Below are 20,831 nucleotides of genomic sequence, written 5' to 3'. Positions count from 1 at the left end.
GGCTGGAGAGGAAATCTGCAATTACCAGAAAATACTGAGATTGTCACAGCCAAGAGGAGCCAAGGAGACATGATGACTAAACGTCACGTGGGATCCTAGATGGGATCCCAGAACAGAAAAAGGACATTAGGTAAAAGCTGAGGAAATTGGAATTAAGTACGGGGCTTTAGTTTAATAATAACGTGTCAATATTGATTCCCGGGTAGGAGGAGGGTAAGGATTGAAGAACTACCTATCGGGGATTATTGCTCTGATTACTTGGGTGACAAAAGGATCTGTACACCAAACCCTCATGGCATGCAATTTACCCATGTAACAAACCTGCACATGTACCCCCTGGATCTAAAATAACAGTTGGAAAGAAATACATGTATTACTGGAAACAAAATTTGAGTCATTCAGTGTGGCAAATGTACCCTACTCATGTAAGGGTTAATAATAGGGGCTTTGAGGTGTGGGGGACCTCACCATAACATCTTTGCAACTTTTCTGTAAATCTAAAACTATTCAAAATAAAAAGTGTATTTTAAAAAGAGAGGATTAGGCTTGGTAAAAATTATGTTCTTAAAGCAAAGAAAACTCTGGCATGAATGTTCTTTGATGATGAAGCAGCTTTTTTGTTCTCCCCGTGAGCGCACAGTGTGGTTCCCCTGGAGATCTCAGGAAGGGCTGAGACATCAACTCCCCCAAAGCGGTGGCCTGGAAGAGCACATTCCCTCCGGTGCTTCTTTATTGAATGAGTCACACTATGAATCATCTCTAACGAGAGCCTGCTCCCTGAGTCTACCCCACCTTGAGGGCATATCAAGGTGGCAGTAATAACACACTTCACGTCTAAGCTAATCCTTCTTTGTGGCAGGTCAGTGAAGAGGCGCAACTCTTGGCAGAAAGAACCACTTCACATTGGAGAATATAAACGGGAAACTTGAAAACATGGGAATCATCCAATTTTTACCCTCAACTAGGGTCATGATTGACATTTGGAGCCGCACGTTTCTCCATTGCATGTGACATAGAGCTTCTGGTCCCCAAGCATGTGAAAACCAAAAACCACCACACACATTTCCAAATGTCCCCAACTCCCACCCCGCACTTGCCCTACTCCTCAAAGATCAGTAAATGCGACTCAGTCCTGTGAAAGTAAGGTGGAAGGAAGAAACGTTTTTTAAATGTTAAATAGAAAACAGACACCCTAAAAAGAAAGTACACAGGTGACAAAATTGCAGAGAACTAAATACACATACAAGTACAAGTCCAGTTGTGGAGATCTGAGATGAGCAGACTGGACCCATGTCGATACCCCGGTGTGATACTGTACTATAGCTTTACACGATGCTGCCAATGGAGGAAATCAGGTAAAGCGTTCCTGGGGTCTCTGTATTACTCCTCACAACTGCATGTAAATACACAATTCTCTCAATGAAAATTTCTTTTTCTTTCTTTCTTTCTTTTTTTTTTTTTTTTTTTTGAGACGGAGTCTCGCTGTGTTGCCCAGGCTGGAATGCAATGGCACAGTCTGGGCTTGCTGCAGCCTCCATCTCTTGAATTCAAACAATTCTCCTGCCTCAGCCTCCTGAGTAGCTAGGATTACAGGCACCTGCCACCATGCCTGGCTACTTTTTTTGTATGTTTAGTAGAGACGGGTTTCTCCATGTTGGCCAGGCTGGCCTTGAATTCCTGACCTTGTGATCCGCCCGCCTCGGCATCCCAAAGTCCTGGGATTACAGTCATGAGCCACCGCGCCCGGCCTGAAAATTTCGATGGAAAAAAATAGCAAGGGCCAAGGGCAGTTGTTGAATCCTAAATGCTAATCTCCCTCCCCCGACTCCACCAAACTCTCCTACTTCCATTCAGCACCATACAGTGGGCAAAGGTCTAGTTACAGACTGAGGGACACCAGCATTCAAGCCTTGACTCTCACTAGCTGTGTGACCTTGTGTAGTAAGGTACATAACCTCTCTGAACCACAATTTCCTCATCTGAGGAATGGGAATGATGCTACTGATTTATAACTACTACTGGAATGGTTAGATGTCAGATGTGAAGTACAGTGGCAGGGATCCCCCTTCTCCAGCCCTTCATTGCTGGTTGCAGAACTTTGTGCAGCACCTTCGACTGCTCTGTACCCCATTTCTTGCACTGCACCTGTCCCAAAAACTCTGGGCCACACATTCAACCTACACATAGACTTCCTGCCTCCTGACACCAAGGGACACTGCATGCCAGTAGACAGCCCCACACACGTGCAGGCTGAGCTGAGCCAAGCTTCCACTTTCTGCTCAGGGCAGCTGGTGGCTCGCTTCCTTCCCCAACTCCCTCCCCAGCATGGCCAGCTGCAGGCCATAAACAAGCCAACACCTGGAGGGCGTGTCCAGACCTTTTGGCACCAAAATAACTAGGAGGGCAAGGGCTGTTCTGACCTCTCGTCTCCAGGGATTGGTCTTCCAGCCCTTCTCTCCGGCTCTCTCACCCACATAGTTCCAAAGGTCGGGCTTATTAACGTCCACCCTGACTTAGGATGTTCTGGGGTCAAACAATGCAGGAACCAACGGGCTGGTCCTCGCACCAGGCACCACGGGGCAGAATCCCAGGCCCTGGGCTAGCCCAAGAGCTCTAACAGGAGCTAAACACAGCAGCCTGTGTACTGTGGTAGAGGGCAGGGGAAGGACTCAGTGCAATGGGGAACAGCTTTGAGAATCCTCAGAGGAGTGTGCCACCCTGGCCGTCCCTTGCCTGCATGCCCTGAGGGGAGCATGGGTTAAAATGGTTATGCACCATTGCCTTAGCACAGAGAGGAGAAGAAGGAGGGACTGTGTCTGATCCTGCTAACCCACAGCCTGAAGGACCAATCTTCCACCTGTAGTCTAGTGTATTTTAAATCCTCCTCCCAATGCCAAGATGCCTGAGTCAACACACGGGTCCACACCTCGTTTTGTCTGGGATCCCATCCAAGCTTCCCAAGTGGAGCCTCCTCATCTAAATCCCAATCTGCAGGACCCAAACAGCTGGAATCCTGCTCAACAACCCCAGATGTTGGGAACCTTCATGTGTATGGAACCCATGCCCTGGCCAGCCCTCTGTCGCCACATTCCATCCCAGAAGGCTGAGCCATGTGTACTCTCCATCTAGAAGTTAGGGTCCCCATCACAGAAGGCACCCTCTGCCTTCTGTGAGTGGGTTGAACTGTGGAGGAATTTCCAACCTCCCTTTACCCTGCTCCCTTAAAGCATGGACCAGAGATGGACCAGAGCCTACGCATCCCCAACCCCTCCTTGGCCGCCATGAGCCTGTTCAGTATCTGTGCCATCAGCAGCAGGCCTGGTGGGTACCTCAGGGCAGGAAGGGACCCCACAAAGGAAAGGCCCCTGGTATCACCTCTATTATCCCTCCTCCACCTGCAGCTCACCTTCCTTCCTGACATTCAGAGTGCTCTCCCCTATGCCTTTCATGCCCAATCTCAGTGAAGCACACTCTAAATAAGCCCACGTGACTCACAATCAACCCCTTTTTCTGGGACTCTCCATCTTCAGGGCTGGGCTCTGCCATCACTGGCCATGGCCAAAGCTGAGCCAGTTGGATTCTCCTTCCCAATAACTGCCCACTGGGACCAAGAGACGCAGAGCTGGGAGCATGTGGTGCAGAGCCGCATGAATAGCCGCCCCAGAGAGTGGGTCCCTGACCCCTGGAGGTTCTCCAATTCCTGCTCACCCCAGATGCGGCAGCTAAGGTTCGTCCTTCAGTTCTCTGACCACACCAGGGTCCTCCCACAACATCCTTCTCCCCACCTTAAGTTGACCAAATCTGATTTTGTTTCTTGCATTGAATAGATCTTAACCAACAACCCAAAGCTCAAACAGGCACCTGCACCCAAAAGTTGAATCAGTAACCAAGAGTATTTTTGTCCACAGGTGTTCTCTGCCCTGTTTAACTTGGGAGGCTCTTTAAGGCCTGGAAGTTGGGACTGGTCAGGTAATTAGAAACATACACACCAGGCCAGGCCCGGTGGCTCACGCCTGTAATCATGCACTTTGGGAAGCCGAGGTGGGTGGATCACCTGAGGTCGGCAGTTCGAGACCAGCCTGGCTAACGTGGTGAAACCCTGTCTCTAACAAAAATACAAAAAATTAGGCGGGCTTGTGGCACGTGCCTGTAATCTCAGCTACTCAGGAGAATCGCCTGAATCCGGGAGGCAGAGGTTGCAGTGAGCTGAGATCATGCCACTGCACTCTGGCCTGGGCAAGAAGAGTGAAACAAGGAAGGAAGGAGGGAAGGAGGGAGGGAGGGAGCGAAGGAGGGAAGGAGGGAAGGAGGGAAGGAAGAAAGGCAGGAAGGCAGGAAGGCGGGCAGCAGACGGGCAGGAAGGCACTGTTTCCAGAGAAACACCTCAGATTGAGACTCCTAGGAACGCCCCTGGACACACCAAGGGCCCCACCTGGTAAGCACATTGATTTCCAGACACCTTCTGTCCCTCATGGGCCAGTGGTGAGCCCTTCTGTGGAAGACTGGCCTCCTTCTCCCCAACCCTCCAACTTTAGGGATCCTAAAGGTGGCAGCTTCTGTGTCATGTCATCAACTCAGCCTCCCCAACAAATCAACCAACTCATGACTCAGAGGAGAACAAACAAGCTTTATTTCTCAGAAGAAGACTCATCCTTTCATACATAGCATAACTCCAAAGGGCTAAACTGTGGGGCTTTACACTGGTAACTACAGGTCATTTTCTGGCATCCTGAGCTGACATCTTCACTCATCAACGTCATTCTTGTCTCTCTTCCCCTCCTCAGCTTCTCCTGCATCTTTCAGATTCTGTCGAGCAAACTCCTCAAAAACTAAATTTGCATCCTGATAACTAAAATAAAACAAACAACATTTTGATCATTGCACGCCCTTTGAAGCTGAAACTGAAACAAGATCCTTGATATTTTTGCAACAAAGGAACTGATCAATGTTTTCCCCATGATAGAACATGGGAGCACGTCATTTTCCTCAAGGCTTTGTTTAAAATTCCTTTAACTAGCACCAATGGGAGAAAACAAAGGCACGCACAGTGTGAGCAAGCCCAGCATAATGGTGCGCGCGTGCCACAAGCACTAGGGAGCAGACAGGAAGTAGCAGATGTGCCTCCTGAACCGGCCGGAGAGCTTGGGATATGTGAAAAGACTCAAAGAGGGGTTTGTGCTGGAGGAGAAGGTCCCAGGGCACAGGGCAAGTCAGGGCCACAATCAAGAGGCTCACTCACCTTTCCTTAGCTGTAAGCAGGAATTAAAGGGAGGCAGGGAAGAGGGAGAGAGAGACATTTGTTAGTATAAATTCTATATCATAGCTGTACCTAGAAAATGTCTCCCTTTTAGGTGACTTTACGGTTTGAGAGATAAGGCCTAGATACATGTAATTCACGATCACAGCGTGTAATTCCTGCCTCCCTGCCTTTCCCACTTGAACAGCTTTTCTCCTTGCATTTTATTTTATTTAGACTGAGTCTCGCTGTGTCACCCAGGCTGGAATGCAGTGACACGATCTCTGCTCACTGCAACCTTTGCCTCCTGGTTTCAAGAGATTCTCATGCCTCAGCCTCCTAAGTAGCTGGAATTTCAGGCATGCGCCATTACGCCTGGCTAATTTTTGTATCTTTAGTAGAGACAGGGTTTCAGCTATGTTGGCCAGGCTGATCTCAAACTCCTGACCTCAAGTGATCTGCCCGCCTCGGCCTCCCAAGTGCTGGGATTACAGGCGTGAGCCACTGCGCCCGGCCTCTCCTTGCATTTTAAATCACTGCTTCCTTTACAATGTGCCACAACCCTCACCTCCTCAAATGAAATCCCCCCAGTCTCACCTGTAGGACGCTTTCCCTGATCAGCCTTGCCCCCTCTGGTGTTGCTTCTCCTTTCTTATTATTTATTTATTTATTTGAGATGGCATCTCGCTCTGTTGCCCAGACTGGAGTGAAGTGGCACAGTCTCGGCTCACTGCGACCTCTGTCTCCATTCAAGTGATTCTCCTGTCTTAACCTCCCAAGTAGCTGGGATTACAGGCGCCCACCACCACGCCTGGCTAATTTTTGTATTTTTAGTAGAGATGGGGTTTTACCATGTTGGCCAGGTTGATCTCGAACTCCTGACCTCAAGTGATCCACCTGCCTTGGCTTCCCCACCTTCCATGTCCTCTGGACCCCATCAAGGTCAGGGTCACCAGGGTGCCATGAGAATGTGCGCCCTGGCACCTCCATCTGTCAGGCTTCAGAGGGCTGAGACCTAGGACTTGACATTCACCAGCTCCCCAGGGGTGGGGTGTGCATTAAAGCTTGAGGACCAACCCCCAGTCACAAAGTTTTCAATTTCTGTTAACACATTGATTTTGTTGTTGTTGGGTTATGTTTTCACATGTGTTGTATCCCCAGACTGACTGCTATTAATTTGAATGATTTTTGTTCTCTTTTAGCTTTCTGCCCACCTAGTTTTGGGAAGCACAGTGGCAATTTGATGGTGAACCCCTGCTCTTGTCTCTGGTGCCCACCTGGAAGCCAGCACTGGGAGGGACTGTCTATGAGGGTGGCTACGTATGGGGCCCTAGAGAGGCCAGCTTGTCAAAACATCCCCTGGGCAAGAAATGCCCTGCAGCCCACAGTGCTAAGCGAAGAAATGACACTAAGTGGGACCATCAGCCTTGCAGAAGTGGACAACGAGGATGAATCAAATCAGCATCTTCGGATTCAGTACAGATACCCTTGACAGGGGACAATACAAACTTGGTAGCATGTCACAGCACTTATTACACACAAACTGCTTGGCCCCCAGGCTCCAGCAGGGCTTAACTACATATAGCTTATGCTTTTTCTGCTTAGAATCTTACCAGCCTAGACTCAGGGAGCCGAGAACTAGGCAGAGAAGACAGGAGAGATGGCATTTATCTCTAGAAATCTCATCTATCTCATATCTATCTCATATCTCTAGAAATCAGAATTTTATAACCAAGGGGTGATTTGTCTTAACCTTTGCACCCAGAAATCTCACAGTACAAAAGATCATTGTTTCATCCTGACATTGTGATATGTTCGCTGTTACGGTCATGATGACTGGAACGTGAAAGTTGTATATGGAGAAAGAATTTTTTAAAATTAAGTCAGGCCGGGCACGGTGGCTCATGCCTATAATCCCAGCACTTTGGGGGGCTGAGGTGGGCAGATCACCTGAGGCCAGGAGTTTGAGACCAGCCTGGTCAACATGGGGAAAACCCATCTCTACTAAAAATACAAAAATTAGCTGGGCATTGTGGCACACACCAGTAATCCCAGCTACTCGGGAGGTTGAGACAGGAGAATCACTTGAACTCGGGAGGCAGAAGTTGCAGTGTACCAAGATCGTGCCACTGTACTCTAGCCTGGGTGACAGAAAGAGACTCTGTCTTTAAAAAAAAAAAAAAATTAAAGCATAAAGTCTACTCAAATTCCAAAAAACAACCCAACATAAACTATGACATATCCTCAAGTGACTATCTTTTTAATGTGCTTGAAAGGAACCAGAAAGCATCTTAATCTCACACCACTAAGTAGTAGTATTTTAATGACACAAGCATAAATGAATTGAAAACATATAGCTAGACTACATTTTTCAGTTTTGGAAAACTTCATTGAGGGTCTGAATCCAAAATATTTGGAAAAGCTGCTTTGAAACAAAGTACTGTTGAGACAAAACCTAAAATGAATAGCAGGGGCTCATTCTAATGTTTAAATGGCATTTCACTATCAATATAGAAAAGCTACTTGTAAAGTATGAGAAAAATAAACCCTGCTTGTTTATACCACTTTTACTTAAAATATCCCTTATTCCTATACTTGTGGAGAGTTCTCATTTAGACAGATCTGTTTTTCTTTCCTGTCACCTAAGCTGCCTCAACGTGAAGAAAATGTTTCTTTAGAATTTCTGAGATTTCACCTATATTATTTTTGCTGCTTCATTTACCTTTTTAGAAAGAGAATGATTGAGGCCGGGCACGGTGGCTCAAGCCTGTAATCCCAGCACTTTGGGAGGCCCGAGACCGGTGGGTCACGAGGTCAGGAGATCGAGACCATCCTGGCTAACATGGTGAAACCCCGTCTCTACTTAAAAAAATACAAAAAACTAGCCGGGCGAGGTGGCGGGCGCCTGTAGTCCCAGCTACTCGGGAGGCTGAGGCAGGAGAATGGCGTAAACCCAGGAGGCGGAGCTTGCAGTGAGCTGAGATCGGGCCACTGCACTCCAGCCTGGGCGACAGAACGAGACTCCGTCTCAAAAAAAAAAAAAAAAAAAAAACAGAAAGAGAATGATTGAGATCAAATTCATATACCATACAATTTACCTTTTCACAGTGGACAGTCTAGTGGGTTTTAATATGTTTTCAGAGTCATACAACTATTGCATAATTTCGTATCCATACAAGAGCCAGTAGATTTACAATTCAAATGAGCTGAGGTGTCAGGAACCCAGCCTGACCCTCTTTTCTAGTATTTTCTGTATTCTTATCATAACTGCCACTGTCAAAAATAGTTATCTTGAGGCCGGGTGCGGTGACTCACGCCTGTAATCCGAGCACTTTGGGAGGCTGAGGCGGGTGATCACCTGAGGTCAGGAGTTTGAAACCAGCCTGGCCAACATGGTGAAACTCCGTCTCTACTAAAAATACAAAAATTAGCCTGGCGGGGTGGCAGGCGCCTGTAATCCCAGCTATTCAGGAGGCTGAGGCATGCGAATCACTTAGGCGGAGGTTTCAGTGAGCCCAGGTTGTGCCACTGCACTCCCGCCTGGGTGACAGAATGAGACTCCATCTCAAAAAAAAAACAAACAAAAAAAAACAAACCAAAACAAAACAAAACAAAAAACAGTTATCTTCAGCCAGGTGCAGTGGCTCATGCCTGTAATCCCAGCACTTTGGGAAGATGAGGCAGAAAGAACACTTGAGCTCAGGAGTTCAAGACTAGCCTGAGCAACACGGCAAGATCTCATCTCTACTAAAAATCAAAAACACTAGCTGAGGGTAGTGGTATGCCTGTAGTTCCAGCTACTTCAGAGGCTGAGGTAGGAGGATGGCTTGAGCCCAGGAGGTCAAGTCTGCAGTGAGCTTGATCACACCACTGCACTCCAAACTGGGTGACAGAGTGAGTGAGACTCCGTCTCAAAAAAAAAAAAAAAAAAAAAAAAAAACTTTTAAATGCCTGTTAATGCTTTCAAATGAAACATGAGGCCTTTCGTTTCCAAATGAAATGCAAAATCCTTGTGCTTTCAAATTAAGTTTTTACCTAAATCATCTTTAATTCTAAATCCAGGTCTGTTGACAGCAGAGCTTCTGCTCTTAAATCATTCTTGATAAAATCTCACGAGATTGTCCCCATCCAAGAGCAAGGATGCTGCGTCTTGCAGACTCCAGCTGAAGCTGGATAATCTACCCAGCTCAGTGCTGAACAGATGGGCTCTCCCTCTCCCCCAGACTATTCGCCTTGTGCATGACATGGAATCTCTTATACCCGGCCACTCCATGCTCTAAGGTGTGGTCAAGAAAGACTAGAAATACATCAACAATAAATCTGCAAGTAGGAAATAATTAAAGAAAGCCAAAAAAGGACAAAACTGACCTGGGTCCTCAGGCTGAGGGTGCATGAGGCGGAATGGGACCTCAGTGGCGACTTCACTAGAAAAAAGAATGAAGATTGGTGTGAACACACACACACAATTATAAGTAACACAGCACAGACCTATGACTGCGGAGATTCACAGAAGATCCCCAGGCCCAAGCTGAAAGACAAGACAATGCAGTGGGATTTTTTTTTTTTTTTTTGAGATGGAGTCTCGCTCCGTCACCCAGGCTGGAGTGCAATGGCACAATCTCGGCTCACTGCAACCTCCACCTCCTGGGTTCAAGCAATTCTCCTGTCTCAGCCTCTCGAGTAGCTGGGACTACAAATGCATGCCCCCATGCCTGACTAATTTTTGTATTTTTGAAAAGTAGAGATGGGGGTTTCACCATATTGGCCAGGCTGGTCTCAAACTCCTGAACTCAGGTGTTCCACCAGCCTTGGCCTCCCAAAGTGCTGGGATTATAGGCGTGAGCCACGATGCCCAGCCTGCAGTGGGATTAAAAACTAAACAAAACAGAAATGGTCAAGTAGAAATTGGAAAGGTTCCAGAAACTTCACTTACACAGACACGGCCGAGGCAGCTAGTCTATTTAGGTCTCGCTTACTCCTGTTTACTAGGTACGGTGACTTGATACTGTGAGTGGGGAAGAGGTGAAATCCTGAAGAAAGAATTTTTTAAAAATATTCTTTGCAACAACATACACCGTGTTTCATATGTTAAAATTTCTGCAAGGCTGGTATGTTGCTGGCTGGGCACAGTCTCTTGCTACAGAGCAGAACGGAGACAAGCAGGATCCACTGAATTCCAAAAGCTAAAGGGCTGTGGGGCGACTTTCAATTTACATAAAACAAAGGAAGGAAGTAGAAGGGAAATTTAGACAAATGAAAAAGTGAAGAGAGGGGATGAAAGAAAGGGTTACTCTTCACTTCACCCAGGAACCAGGGCCTTCTACCCAAGGCTTACCTCCAGCCCAAGCACCTCTTTTTACAATGAAGCCACCACCCTCATCAGACCCAGGAGCAGATGGGTCTAAAAGAAAAGGTATAACCTGGGCTCCAGGTGAGGGAAGGAGATGAGAAGAGTTGGGATGATGGAGTACATAAGCTTAATGCCTGTCTCAAACATTTCTTAACTTGCTGCTTCTTCGTGCATAATTTAAAAAGGCAGCCATCACTATTTGCAATACCAAAAGGTAGAAACAACCCAAATGTCCACCAACAGATGAATGGGATAAACAAAATGTGGTATATCCATGCAATGGAATATTACTGAGCCATAAAAAGGAATGGAGTACTAGTACATGCTACAACATAGATAAACCTTACACTAATGACACTATGCTAAGTGAAAGAAACCAATAACAAAAGGCCACATATTGTATGAATCCATTTACCCACAATATCCAGAACAGGCAAATCTACAGAGATAGAGAACAGATTAATGATTATGTCAGAGACTATAGTGAGGGAAAATGAAAGTGACTGGTTAATGGGTATGAGATTTTCTTTTTGGGTGATAAAAATGTTCTAGAACTAGATAGTGGTGATGGTTGCATAACAGCGTAAACATATTTAATGCCACCGAATTGTGCACTTTAAAATAGTGAAGGCTGGGCAGGGTAGCTCACGCCTGTAATCCTAGCACTTTGAGAGGCCGAGGCAGGTGGATCACTTGAGGTCAGGAGTTCAAGACCAGCCTGGGCAACATGGTGAAACCCTGTCTCTACTAAAAATACAAAATTAGTTGGGCACAGTGGCGTGAGCCTGTAATCCTAACTACTCAGAATGCTGAGGCAGAAGAATCGCTTGAACCAAGGAGGCAGAGGTTGCAGTGAGCCAAGATCATGCCATTGCACTTGAGCCTGGGCAACACAGCAAGACTCCATCTCAAAAAAATAAATAAAATGGTTAAAATGGTAAAATGTATGCCAGGTGTGTGGTGGCTCATACCTGTAATCCCAGCACTTTGGGAGGCCAAGGCAAGATGATCACTTGAGGTCAGGAGTTCAAGACCAGCCTGGCCAACATAGTGAAACCTCGTCTGTACTAAAAACACAAAAATTAGCCAGGTGTCGTGGCACACGCTTGTAATCCCAGCTACTCAGGAGGCTGAGGCGGGAGGATCACTTGAACCCAGGAAGTGGAGGTTGCGGTGAGCTGAGATCACGTCACTGTGCTCCAGGCTTGGCGACAGAGTAAGACTACATCTCAAAAAATAAATAAATAAATAAATATAATAGTAAATTTTATGTTATGTGTATTTTACCACACACACACAAGCTGACTGCGTGGAGTACACCAGTTTTCTAGGTGTGCATATGTGTGTCCTTACACAGGCATAGGTCTAGCTGTGGTTCCAAAGAAATGTGGTCCCAAAGAAACACCTATGAGCCATGGTTCTGTGATGCATCTGAAGGCAAAGCATCATTCCTAACACCTCTGAGCACAACTGCCCAGAAAGCAGCTTTCACCAGAAACCATTTTGGAGCCCCAGGTTTGCTGCCTTTGATATTTTGAGAAACAAGCAAACAGGAAGGTGAACAGGCTTACCTGGAGGTGAGCTCTCCCAGAAAGCTAGAAAACACAAAATAAATGCCTGTGGTAACTGTCACAGTGGTAACGCAACCCTTTCCCATGGTTCAGAGGCAGGACACAGCCCAGCTCTCATGGTCCTTGCACCTGAACCAACAACGTCCAGGGTCTTTGTATCCCTTAATGTTCAGCTTCATTCCTGCTGTCTACCTGTGACTTCATCTCTTTCTCAAGATGATTAGTTTAAAAGGGGCTGGGCATGGTGGATCATGCCTGTAATCCCAGCACTTTGGGAGGCTGAGGCGGATGGATCATGAGGTCAAGAGATCGAGACCATCCTAGCTAACATGGTGAAACCCCATCTCCACTGAAAATACCAAAAAAAAAAAAAAAAAAAAAAAAAAAAAAAAAAAAAATTAGCCAGGTTTGGTGGTGGGCGCCTGTAGTCCCAGCTACTCGGGAGGCTGAGGCAGGAGAATGGCGTGAACCCGGGAGGCAGAGCTTGCAGTGAGCTGAGATTGAGCCACTGCACTCCAGGCTGGGCGACAGAGTGACTCCATCTCAAAAAAAACAAAACAAAACAACAACAACAACAACAACAAAAAACCAACCTAACCCAACTCTACTAAAAATACAAAAATCAGCTGGGCATGGTGGCAGGTGCCTGTAATCCCAGCTGAGGCAGGAGAATTGCTTGAACCTGGGAGGTGGAGGTTGCAGTGAGCTGAGATCATACCACTGTACTCCAGCCTGAGTCTCAGAACAAGACTCTGTCTAAAAAAAAAAGTGGTTGGGCGTGGTGGCTCATGCCTGTAAATCAGCACTTTGGGAGGCTGAGGCGGGCAGATCACTTGAGGTCAGGAGTTCAAGATCAGCCTGGCCAACACGGTGAAACCTCGTCTCTACTAAAAATACAAAAATTAGCCAGGCATGGTGGTGTGCACCTGTAATCCCAGCTACTCGGGAGGCGGAGGCAGGAGAATCACTTGAACCTGGGAGGTAGAGGTTGCAGTGAGCCGAGATCATGCCACTGCACTCCAGAGTGAGACTCCATCTCAAAAAAAAAAAAAAAAGTCAAGCCCTAACATTCAAGGTAAGTCACATGGGTTATTGTGAAATACCTGCTGGTTGCTTTCCTTGACTGCTAAAAGAAACTCCACCCTGTTTTTAGATCCTTTTATGCACTATCCACTGTGAGAAATTTAAAAAAAACACACTATACTAACGAAAAATGCAAAACAGACCCATGTTCTACTTGTTAGAAATTTGGGAAACTCTTTTTTTTAAACCCTTATTTTATTCAAGGGAATTTTTTGTTTGTTTGTTTGTTTTTTTTTGTTTGAGACAGAGTCTCGCTCTGTCGCCCAGGCTGGAGTGCAGTGGTGCAATCTAGGCTCACTGCAAGCTCTGCCTCCCGGGTTCACGCCATTCTCCTGCCTCAGCCCCCCGAGTAGCTGGGACTACAGACACCTGCCACCACACCCATCTAATATTTGTATTTTTATTAGAGACGGGGTTTCACCTTGTTAGCCAGGACTGTCTCCATCTCCTGACCTCGTGATCCGCCCGCCTCGGCCTCCCAAAGTTCTGGGATAATAGGCGTGAGCCACTGCGCCCAGCCGGGAATTCTTCACTACTTAGAAGTGTGAAACCTAGGTACAGACTTGCCTTTGATGGCAAAACTACTCAAGGCTTGTCCAGGTAAAAGGCCAGAGTCTTTAGCAATGGAACTTGAAACAAAAATGAGAATTCAAGTTTTTCCTTTTTGGTAAGATTAAACAAATGGAAGAAATTGGTTTCACACGAAAATGAAAGTGGAAACCTGTTCCCTTAAAACTCTGAGATATTGGCACTCTCGTATGAAAAGAAGACTCCTACACCCTGTGATTACATGTGCGAGAAGGGAGGAGAAGGTCCCTGCTTTATGGATCGATACCTTCTAAGATGCAACTACATGAAGATTTACTGGGTTATTTCACAGCAGTTACTCTTTTCTGAAGGATAACCTTTGACTAATCTTCATTCTTGCACATCAGCTTCCACCACATGCACATATGCACATGTACTTTTGCAAAGTGGAGCTAAGAGTGCACACATTTCAGAGTCTGCTTCTCCACCCTTTACCACCTGACATTTTATCAGACAGAAGCATGGTACTAGACAAACAGAATCTCTCCCAAACTCTACTTGGTAATCCTTGGTAAAAGCTGTGGGCCTTTCCTTGCTTTCTGTCTCCCAGTCATTCAGGAAAGGAACAGTTCAGACCATCTAAGACCAGGACAGAGCAGCCCGAGGGTTGGTGCCGGGACACTTACCCTGACACTGTGAGCTTCACCTTGATCTGGTAAGACACCAGGATCCCCAGGACGGTCCGATCTATGCCCTCTTTAATGCTGCCCAAACAGAAAGGAAAAGGAGAAGGATGATGGAGAGCAGAGGAGGGTGAAGAGCAGGTGGGCAACCTTTCCATTCCGGGCAGGCACGCCGTCATGGAGGTTCTCCAGGGACTGGTAAACTCACGAGCTGCCGAAGTCCTAGAAGTTCACGTACTTGGGGGGTGGGTGTGGGGACTCCTTGCAGGCACTGGAGGAATTCCTGCATCTTCTCCTCTAGAAGCTCCCAGAGGGCAGAGCGTGCAGCCCCCTTCTCTGTGCTTGACCTCTACAGATGCACATCCCCCGGTCATCCTCCTCAGCTCCTCCCTTCCACCACCTGCCAAAACTGCCATCTCTGCAGGTCCCCAAGTCCTCCTACAGGCTTTGCCTGCCTGGATTATCTCAGCAACTCATCTCCCATGCGCCAGGCCCCTTCTCTGAGCTCTGTGGCCACCTGCAGGTTCAGCCTCAGAAGCAGCCCGCAAGCCGCCCTGGCCTGCCTTTGCTACTTCATCCCCAGCTGTGTCCCAGCGCCCCCCCGTGCCAGACTTGCCAACACAACCCTGCACCAGAATGACCCCTCCTTCTCTCCTGCCTTCCAAGATATCCAGCTGGGTGTCCCCAGCACCCAACATCAGACCTGGCACCAAGTGAGAGCTGTCAATATTTAACTGAATGTGCAGGATGTGCAAGACCCTCAGATGCGTCCCCAAAGACAGTGCAATGTGACATTCCTTGACAGAAATGTCATTCCAGATCCCACTAATATGTACTGAAGTCCTACTATCTGGCAGGCACTGTGCTGGGCATTTCATCACCGATGCTTATCACGTGGGATCCAACGCGGAGGACATGAGTACTCCAGGATATCCAATAACAGGAATTAAGGTATAAAAAAAGGCATGAAATGCTAGCAAAAATCATGTAAATAATGATAGAAAACAAGCCCAGAAACCTGAAGGCTACAGGCAGAAAGCAGGGGAGGGTGGAACAGCTCTGGAAAAAGAGTTGGGGAGGCAGCCAGCAGGTGCTGGGCCTGGAAGAAGACGTCAGCTCGGGAGCCTCTGAGGGGAAGTGTCTGAGGCACGTGTTTCCAGGACCACAGTGCTCCCCAGAGAGCTCATGGGTGTCTGGAGCTCCTTTAAAAGAGGACAGAATAGCCAGACATAGTGGCTCACACTTTTAATCCCAGCACTTTGGGAGACCGAGGTGGGCAGATCACTTGAGTTCAGGAAATTCAAGACTAGCCTGGACAACATGGTGAAACCCCATCTCTGTTGAAAGTACAAAATTAGCCAGGCTTGGTGGTGGGAGCCTCTAATCCCAGCTACTCAGGAGGCTGAGCCAGGAGGATCTCTTGAACTCGGGAGGCGGAGGTTGCAGTGAGCCAAGATTGCGCTACTGCACTCCAGCCTGGGTGACAGAGTGAGACTTTGTCTGAAAAATAAAATAAAAATAATTTTTAAAAAGAGGGCAGAATATCTTTATCTGGACTTGCGGAGTATGGCCAAGGGAAGAGAGGATGCCTCCAAAGGGAAAAAAAGCGGGTACGAGCTTGAGATCCTCCCCTTTGCTGGGATTGGCCTTTTTTTTTTTTTTTTTTTTGAGACAGGGTCTTATTTTGTTACCCAGGCTGGAGTGCAATGGCAGGATCATAGGTCACTGTAACCTCGACCTCCTGGGCTCAAGCAATCCTCTCATCTCAGCCTCTCAAATAGCTGGGACTACAGGCATGTGCCACCATGCCCAGCTAATGTTTTAATTTTTTGTGGATATGGGGTTTCGCCATGTTGCCCAGGCTGGTCTTAAACTCCTGGGCTCAAGCGATTCGCCCACCTTGGCCTTCTAAAGTGCTGGGATTACAGGTGTGAGCTGCTGCCCCCAGCTGGGATTAACTACCTTGCACTGAATGGGGCCGAGCAGCTGCTGAACAGAACGTGCTCTGCCACCTGCCTAAGAATGCCCTGCATGCCGGGCACGGTGGCTCAAGCCTGTAATCCCAGCACTTTGGGAGGCCAAGACGGGTGGATCACGAGGTCAGGAGATCGAGACCATCCTGGCTAACATGGTGAAACCCCGTCTCTAATAAAAATACAAAAAACTAGCCGGGTGAGGTGGCGGGCGCCTGTAGTCCCAGCTACTCGGGAGGCTGAGGCAGGAGAATGGCTTAAACCCGGGAGGCCAAGCTTGCAGTGAGCTGAGATCCGGCCACTGCACTCCAGCCTGGGCGACAGAGCGAGACTCCGTCTCAAAAAAAAAAAAAAAAAAAAGAACGCCCTGCAAACTTTGTTCCCTGGCATCTTCCTGGATTGGGAGATCTGCTGTGGAGTGTACTCTGCTCTGCTATTAACTGATTTAGTGACCTTGGATAAGTCTTTCATTCTGGCTCAACCTCAATTTCTTTATCCATAAAATGCATATAAATATACCTTCCTCATGGAGGTGTGGAGAGTCATAAATGTTTTTTTGTTTTGTTTTGTTGTTGTTGTTGTTGTTTCTGAGATGGAGTCTCACTCTGTCAATAGGCTAGAATGCAATGGTGTGATCTCGGCTCACCACAACCTCCACCTCCCAGGTTCAAGCGATTCTCCTATCTCAGCCTCCCGAGTAGCTGGGATTACAGACACCCGCTACCAGGCCCAGCTAATATTTGTATTTTTAGTAGAGATGGGGTTTCACCATGTTGGCCAGGATGGTCTCCAACTCCTGACCATAGGTGATCCGCCTGCCTCAGCCTCCCAAAGTGCTGGGATTACAGGTATGAGCCACCATGCCCTGCCAAGTCATACATGTTTAGAAACTAGTCCACACGCCACGGAACATTCCCACAGTGCGGTGAGCTGTCATTGTTCATCTTATGATTCCTATGCCCTTGAATGCATTGACCTAGGCTCTCAGTTTCCCTGATATTCTCTCCTGGAGCTTCACGAATGTGCTTTAGAATCTAACACAGTCACTTGGTCAATTATTCTCAGAAAATCCTTTGACTTCCACCTGCTTTCTGCCAGTTATTCACTGCTCCCCACTCTCGGTGTCTGAGTGTGTCAGCTACTGAGCGTCGGGGTCTTGGGGTCAAACAATCCAGTCTGCCGGCCGTTGGCATCACCTTGGAGGTGGTCTACTGGGGCCACAGAGGGAACCCCCAGCACATCACATGGGGAGGTGGCAGTGAGTGGGCCCTGAGCCTGGGTTTTGGCTCCAATCCAAAACTCTGAGAGTTCACCAACAGACACGCTCCTGGGAAGGGAAGCGCAAAAGCATGGCTCGGAAGGACAGCGGATGCTAACTTGGGAACTTCACTGCACAGTCTTTGCTAGATCTGCTGCCCAAATTCAGTCAGGGGTCCTTTGAGTCAGGGTCAGCAGATCAGTACCTAATTTCATTTAAATTTAATGGACATCTAAAGTCATTAGGACCTCCCGTTCTTCACAATTCCTGATGGAAATGGATGAATGAATGAATACAGCCAAGAGCATCACTCAGTTTACATGCTTAGGGCACTACACTAGCCAGTGATGCTTCTAAAAACAGTAGCTGACATTCCTGGAGCACTCACTGTGTGTTAGGCCCCACGCTTTACATGGACTGTCTCACTGAATCCTTATAGCCATTCTATGAGACTTGAACTATTATTGCCCCCACTTTACAGACAGGAAAACTGAGGTTCTCAGAGAACTCAAGGCATTTTCCCAGGGTCAGCAGCAGAGCTGGGATTAGCGCACAGCTGTCTCCAGGGCCCACGGGTGTAACTCCCACATCACACCAGGGGTGAGAGTGGGATCCTTGTTTGGGCCCCTAGGTATGCAGTCAGTCCACACTACACACGCCAGGCCACCATGCTGCATGTGTGTGCCTGCGAGCCCAGCAGGGTGACGTGAAGGGGAGCAGACCAGCACTAGCCCGCCCTGCCGGGGCCTATTCCCTGAGCCTCAAGGACCTACATGGTGCTGGAGGCAAGGTTCGTGTCCTCATGCTTGATTTTCCCGTCCAGGGCAATGCCTCTCCTTTCTCGATTGTTAGCCAGCAAGGGCAGCAGCGTCAGCGTCTTGGTCAAAGTGCTGTTTGGTGGCACTTTTTCTCTAGAGGAAGAAGAACAGAGGAGATTTATAACCATAAAAGTTGCCATGGGCCCATGAGCCCCTATTTGACATTAGTCATTTTCCAGGATCCATATCCCCTGATGGACCTCCTGGGAAGCTGGGTTCAGGTGCCTGAGAACTTGCCTTATGAGAAGCAGAACAGTGCTTGTGAAATCTCAGGGTGGGCTGGCAGCACAAGGAGGATATTTCTTCAAGCAACTCAGCCTATTCTGAATTGCTGAATTTCCAGAATTTTCTATGGAGTTAATGAGACCAACTGGCTTGAGAGTTAGAGACCACAGTCTCCTCCTGAGACTGTGAACCACACGGTGGCCTGAAGAACGTTATGGTTAGCGTCAGCAACGAGCCCAGGCCAGAAAGGCTCTTGGCACCAAAAACTGTCACTATAAGGGGGTCACAGTGTGACTGTGTGGTAAGTTGTCTAGAGGGGCAACGCAGGGACCCACAGTTTGTGGATCACACAGACGGACTGGCTTGGGTCCAAACAGCACATGTTCTTTCTCTACTGGATCTTCTTCCACATCAGTCGGGGTATAGATTTCTCAACATCTGACAGATGGTGGGGACCCTGTGCCAACGGGCGGGTCTGGGATCAAGCTGGGGACACAGCAGTGTGTGTTTCTCCAGGCAGACACATGGCAGCATGGCCAGGATCACAAAGCAGCCTCCGCGACTGGGGAGTTGGCTCCTCCGCTCACATGCGTGCTGTGTGCCGGGCCTGGTGCTGAGGCCTGTCCCCAGAACCTCTCACCTTACCCTCATCAACCCCATACCAAGCAAGTGCTCCTAAGATCCCCATTTTCCAGACGGGAAGTGTGCTCACGGTCACGTGGCTGCACACTGTCTGACGGCAGAGCCCATTCGTGCCGCCAGCACACCCTCCATCCTGTGCCTAGCCAGAAGGAGGTGGGGTGTGGCCAGCATCAGGACCATTCTAAGGCTGTCCTGAGACAGCTGGAAGTCTGAACTGCCTCTCTGGGAAAGGACTTCGTTTCCCTAATCAAGTGTCCCTGGATAGGTAAAAGCAGCTGTTCCCTATCCTGCCTCCAATGTCTACAGGATGCTCTTTCCAGAAATCTGCCAGAGCCCAAGGTGGCCCACATCCTACCATCTGGGTCCTGGTAGAACCTCTCTTCATGAGCATAATTTGGGCATTGAAAAAAGCAGAAACAGCATCGTAAAGATGGCTGGAATAGGAAGAGGGCCCTTGGGGTTGGGCTCAGAGGATGGACTTTGTGTGTGTGCAGAGCTTGCCAAAGGACTATGTCTAGGCCCTGGGGCTGCTCCCCAGAGCTTCAGGATGTGGGTTTGGACGGCGGGGAGCAGCTTGGGAGTCAGGTCTGACCTGGTTCCGTGCAAGCCTGCCCACCAAAGCCCCAGAAGCCACAGGGCTCTGGGACGATGGCTCCTGCTCTGCAGCCTTCCGAGTGACCTCTAGCCTGAGACTCATCAGCACGGTCCAGTCCAGCTCCCAGGCTCCTCCAGCCTTTGGGGGAGTTTGGGATGCTTTCCAGCTTCCTGGGACTCTTTGACCCAAAATGCACCCAACACTTTGAAAGAGGACCAGGTGATGGAATACATATTAGGGGAAAACTGGGCCAGGACCCTTCGCTCCCATGTTGCTGCGCACATGTGGAAAGGTGAACCAGGGCCAAGACCCCCAGGACACAGGGATGTGTGAGGATCCCCTAAAGGCAGAACAGAGCCCAGGCTTGGCAGAAAGGAGGCAATAAGTGGTGGTTCTTTCCTGTCTCCCTCCCTTCTAGACCTGAAGGTTGAATCTGTTTTGAGTAACAGTAATAGTTTCTCCTAAAGTTGCCTTTTAAATATTACCATATAGGCTGGGCGCGGTAGCTCACACCTGTAATTCCAGCACTTTGGGAGGCTGAGGCAGATAGATCACCTGAGGTCAGCAGTTTGAGACCAGCCTGGCCAACAGGTGAAACCCTGTCTCTACTAAAAATACAAAATCAGCCAGGCACAGTGGCTCACACCTGTAATTTCAGCACTTTGGGAGGCCGAGGTGGGCAGATACCTGAGATCAGGGGTTCAAGACCAGCCTGGCTAACATGGTGAAACTCTGTTTCTACTAAAAATACAAAAAATTAGCCAGGGGTGGTGGTGTGCGCCTGTAATCCCAGCTACTCAGGAGGTAGAGGCAGGATAATTGCTTTAACCTGGGAGGCAGAGGTTGCAGTGAGCCAAGATCGTGCCATT

General features: G+C 48.2%; 1 protein-coding gene across 1 annotated transcript in view; it reads right to left on the bottom strand.

Annotated features, from left to right (window-relative positions):
• Window positions 1-4,607: 4,607 nt before the first annotated feature.
• SAG (S-antigen visual arrestin) overlaps window positions 4,608-20,831 on the bottom strand; it is a 40,860-nt gene continuing 24,636 nt past the window's right edge. The window contains exons 11-16 of the mRNA XM_007966691.3: window positions 18,456-18,593; window positions 14,455-14,532; window positions 12,158-12,181; window positions 9,605-9,660; window positions 5,240-5,249; window positions 4,608-4,849 (exon numbers count right to left, since the gene is read on the bottom strand). Coding sequence (XP_007964882.1) covers window positions 4,744-4,849; window positions 5,240-5,249; window positions 9,605-9,660; window positions 12,158-12,181; window positions 14,455-14,532; window positions 18,456-18,593 — 412 coding nt within the window. The 3' untranslated portion in view covers window positions 4,608-4,743. The remainder of the gene's footprint in view (window positions 4,850-5,239; window positions 5,250-9,604; window positions 9,661-12,157; window positions 12,182-14,454; window positions 14,533-18,455; window positions 18,594-20,831) is intronic.

Source organism: Chlorocebus sabaeus, chromosome 10 (genome assembly GCF_047675955.1).
Source record: "Chlorocebus sabaeus isolate Y175 chromosome 10, mChlSab1.0.hap1, whole genome shotgun sequence".
In the NCBI taxonomy this organism is placed as follows: domain Eukaryota; kingdom Metazoa; phylum Chordata; class Mammalia; order Primates; family Cercopithecidae; genus Chlorocebus; species Chlorocebus sabaeus.
The sequence above is the reverse complement of the archived record's forward strand: the minus strand, read 5'-3'. Positions and strand labels throughout refer to the sequence as shown.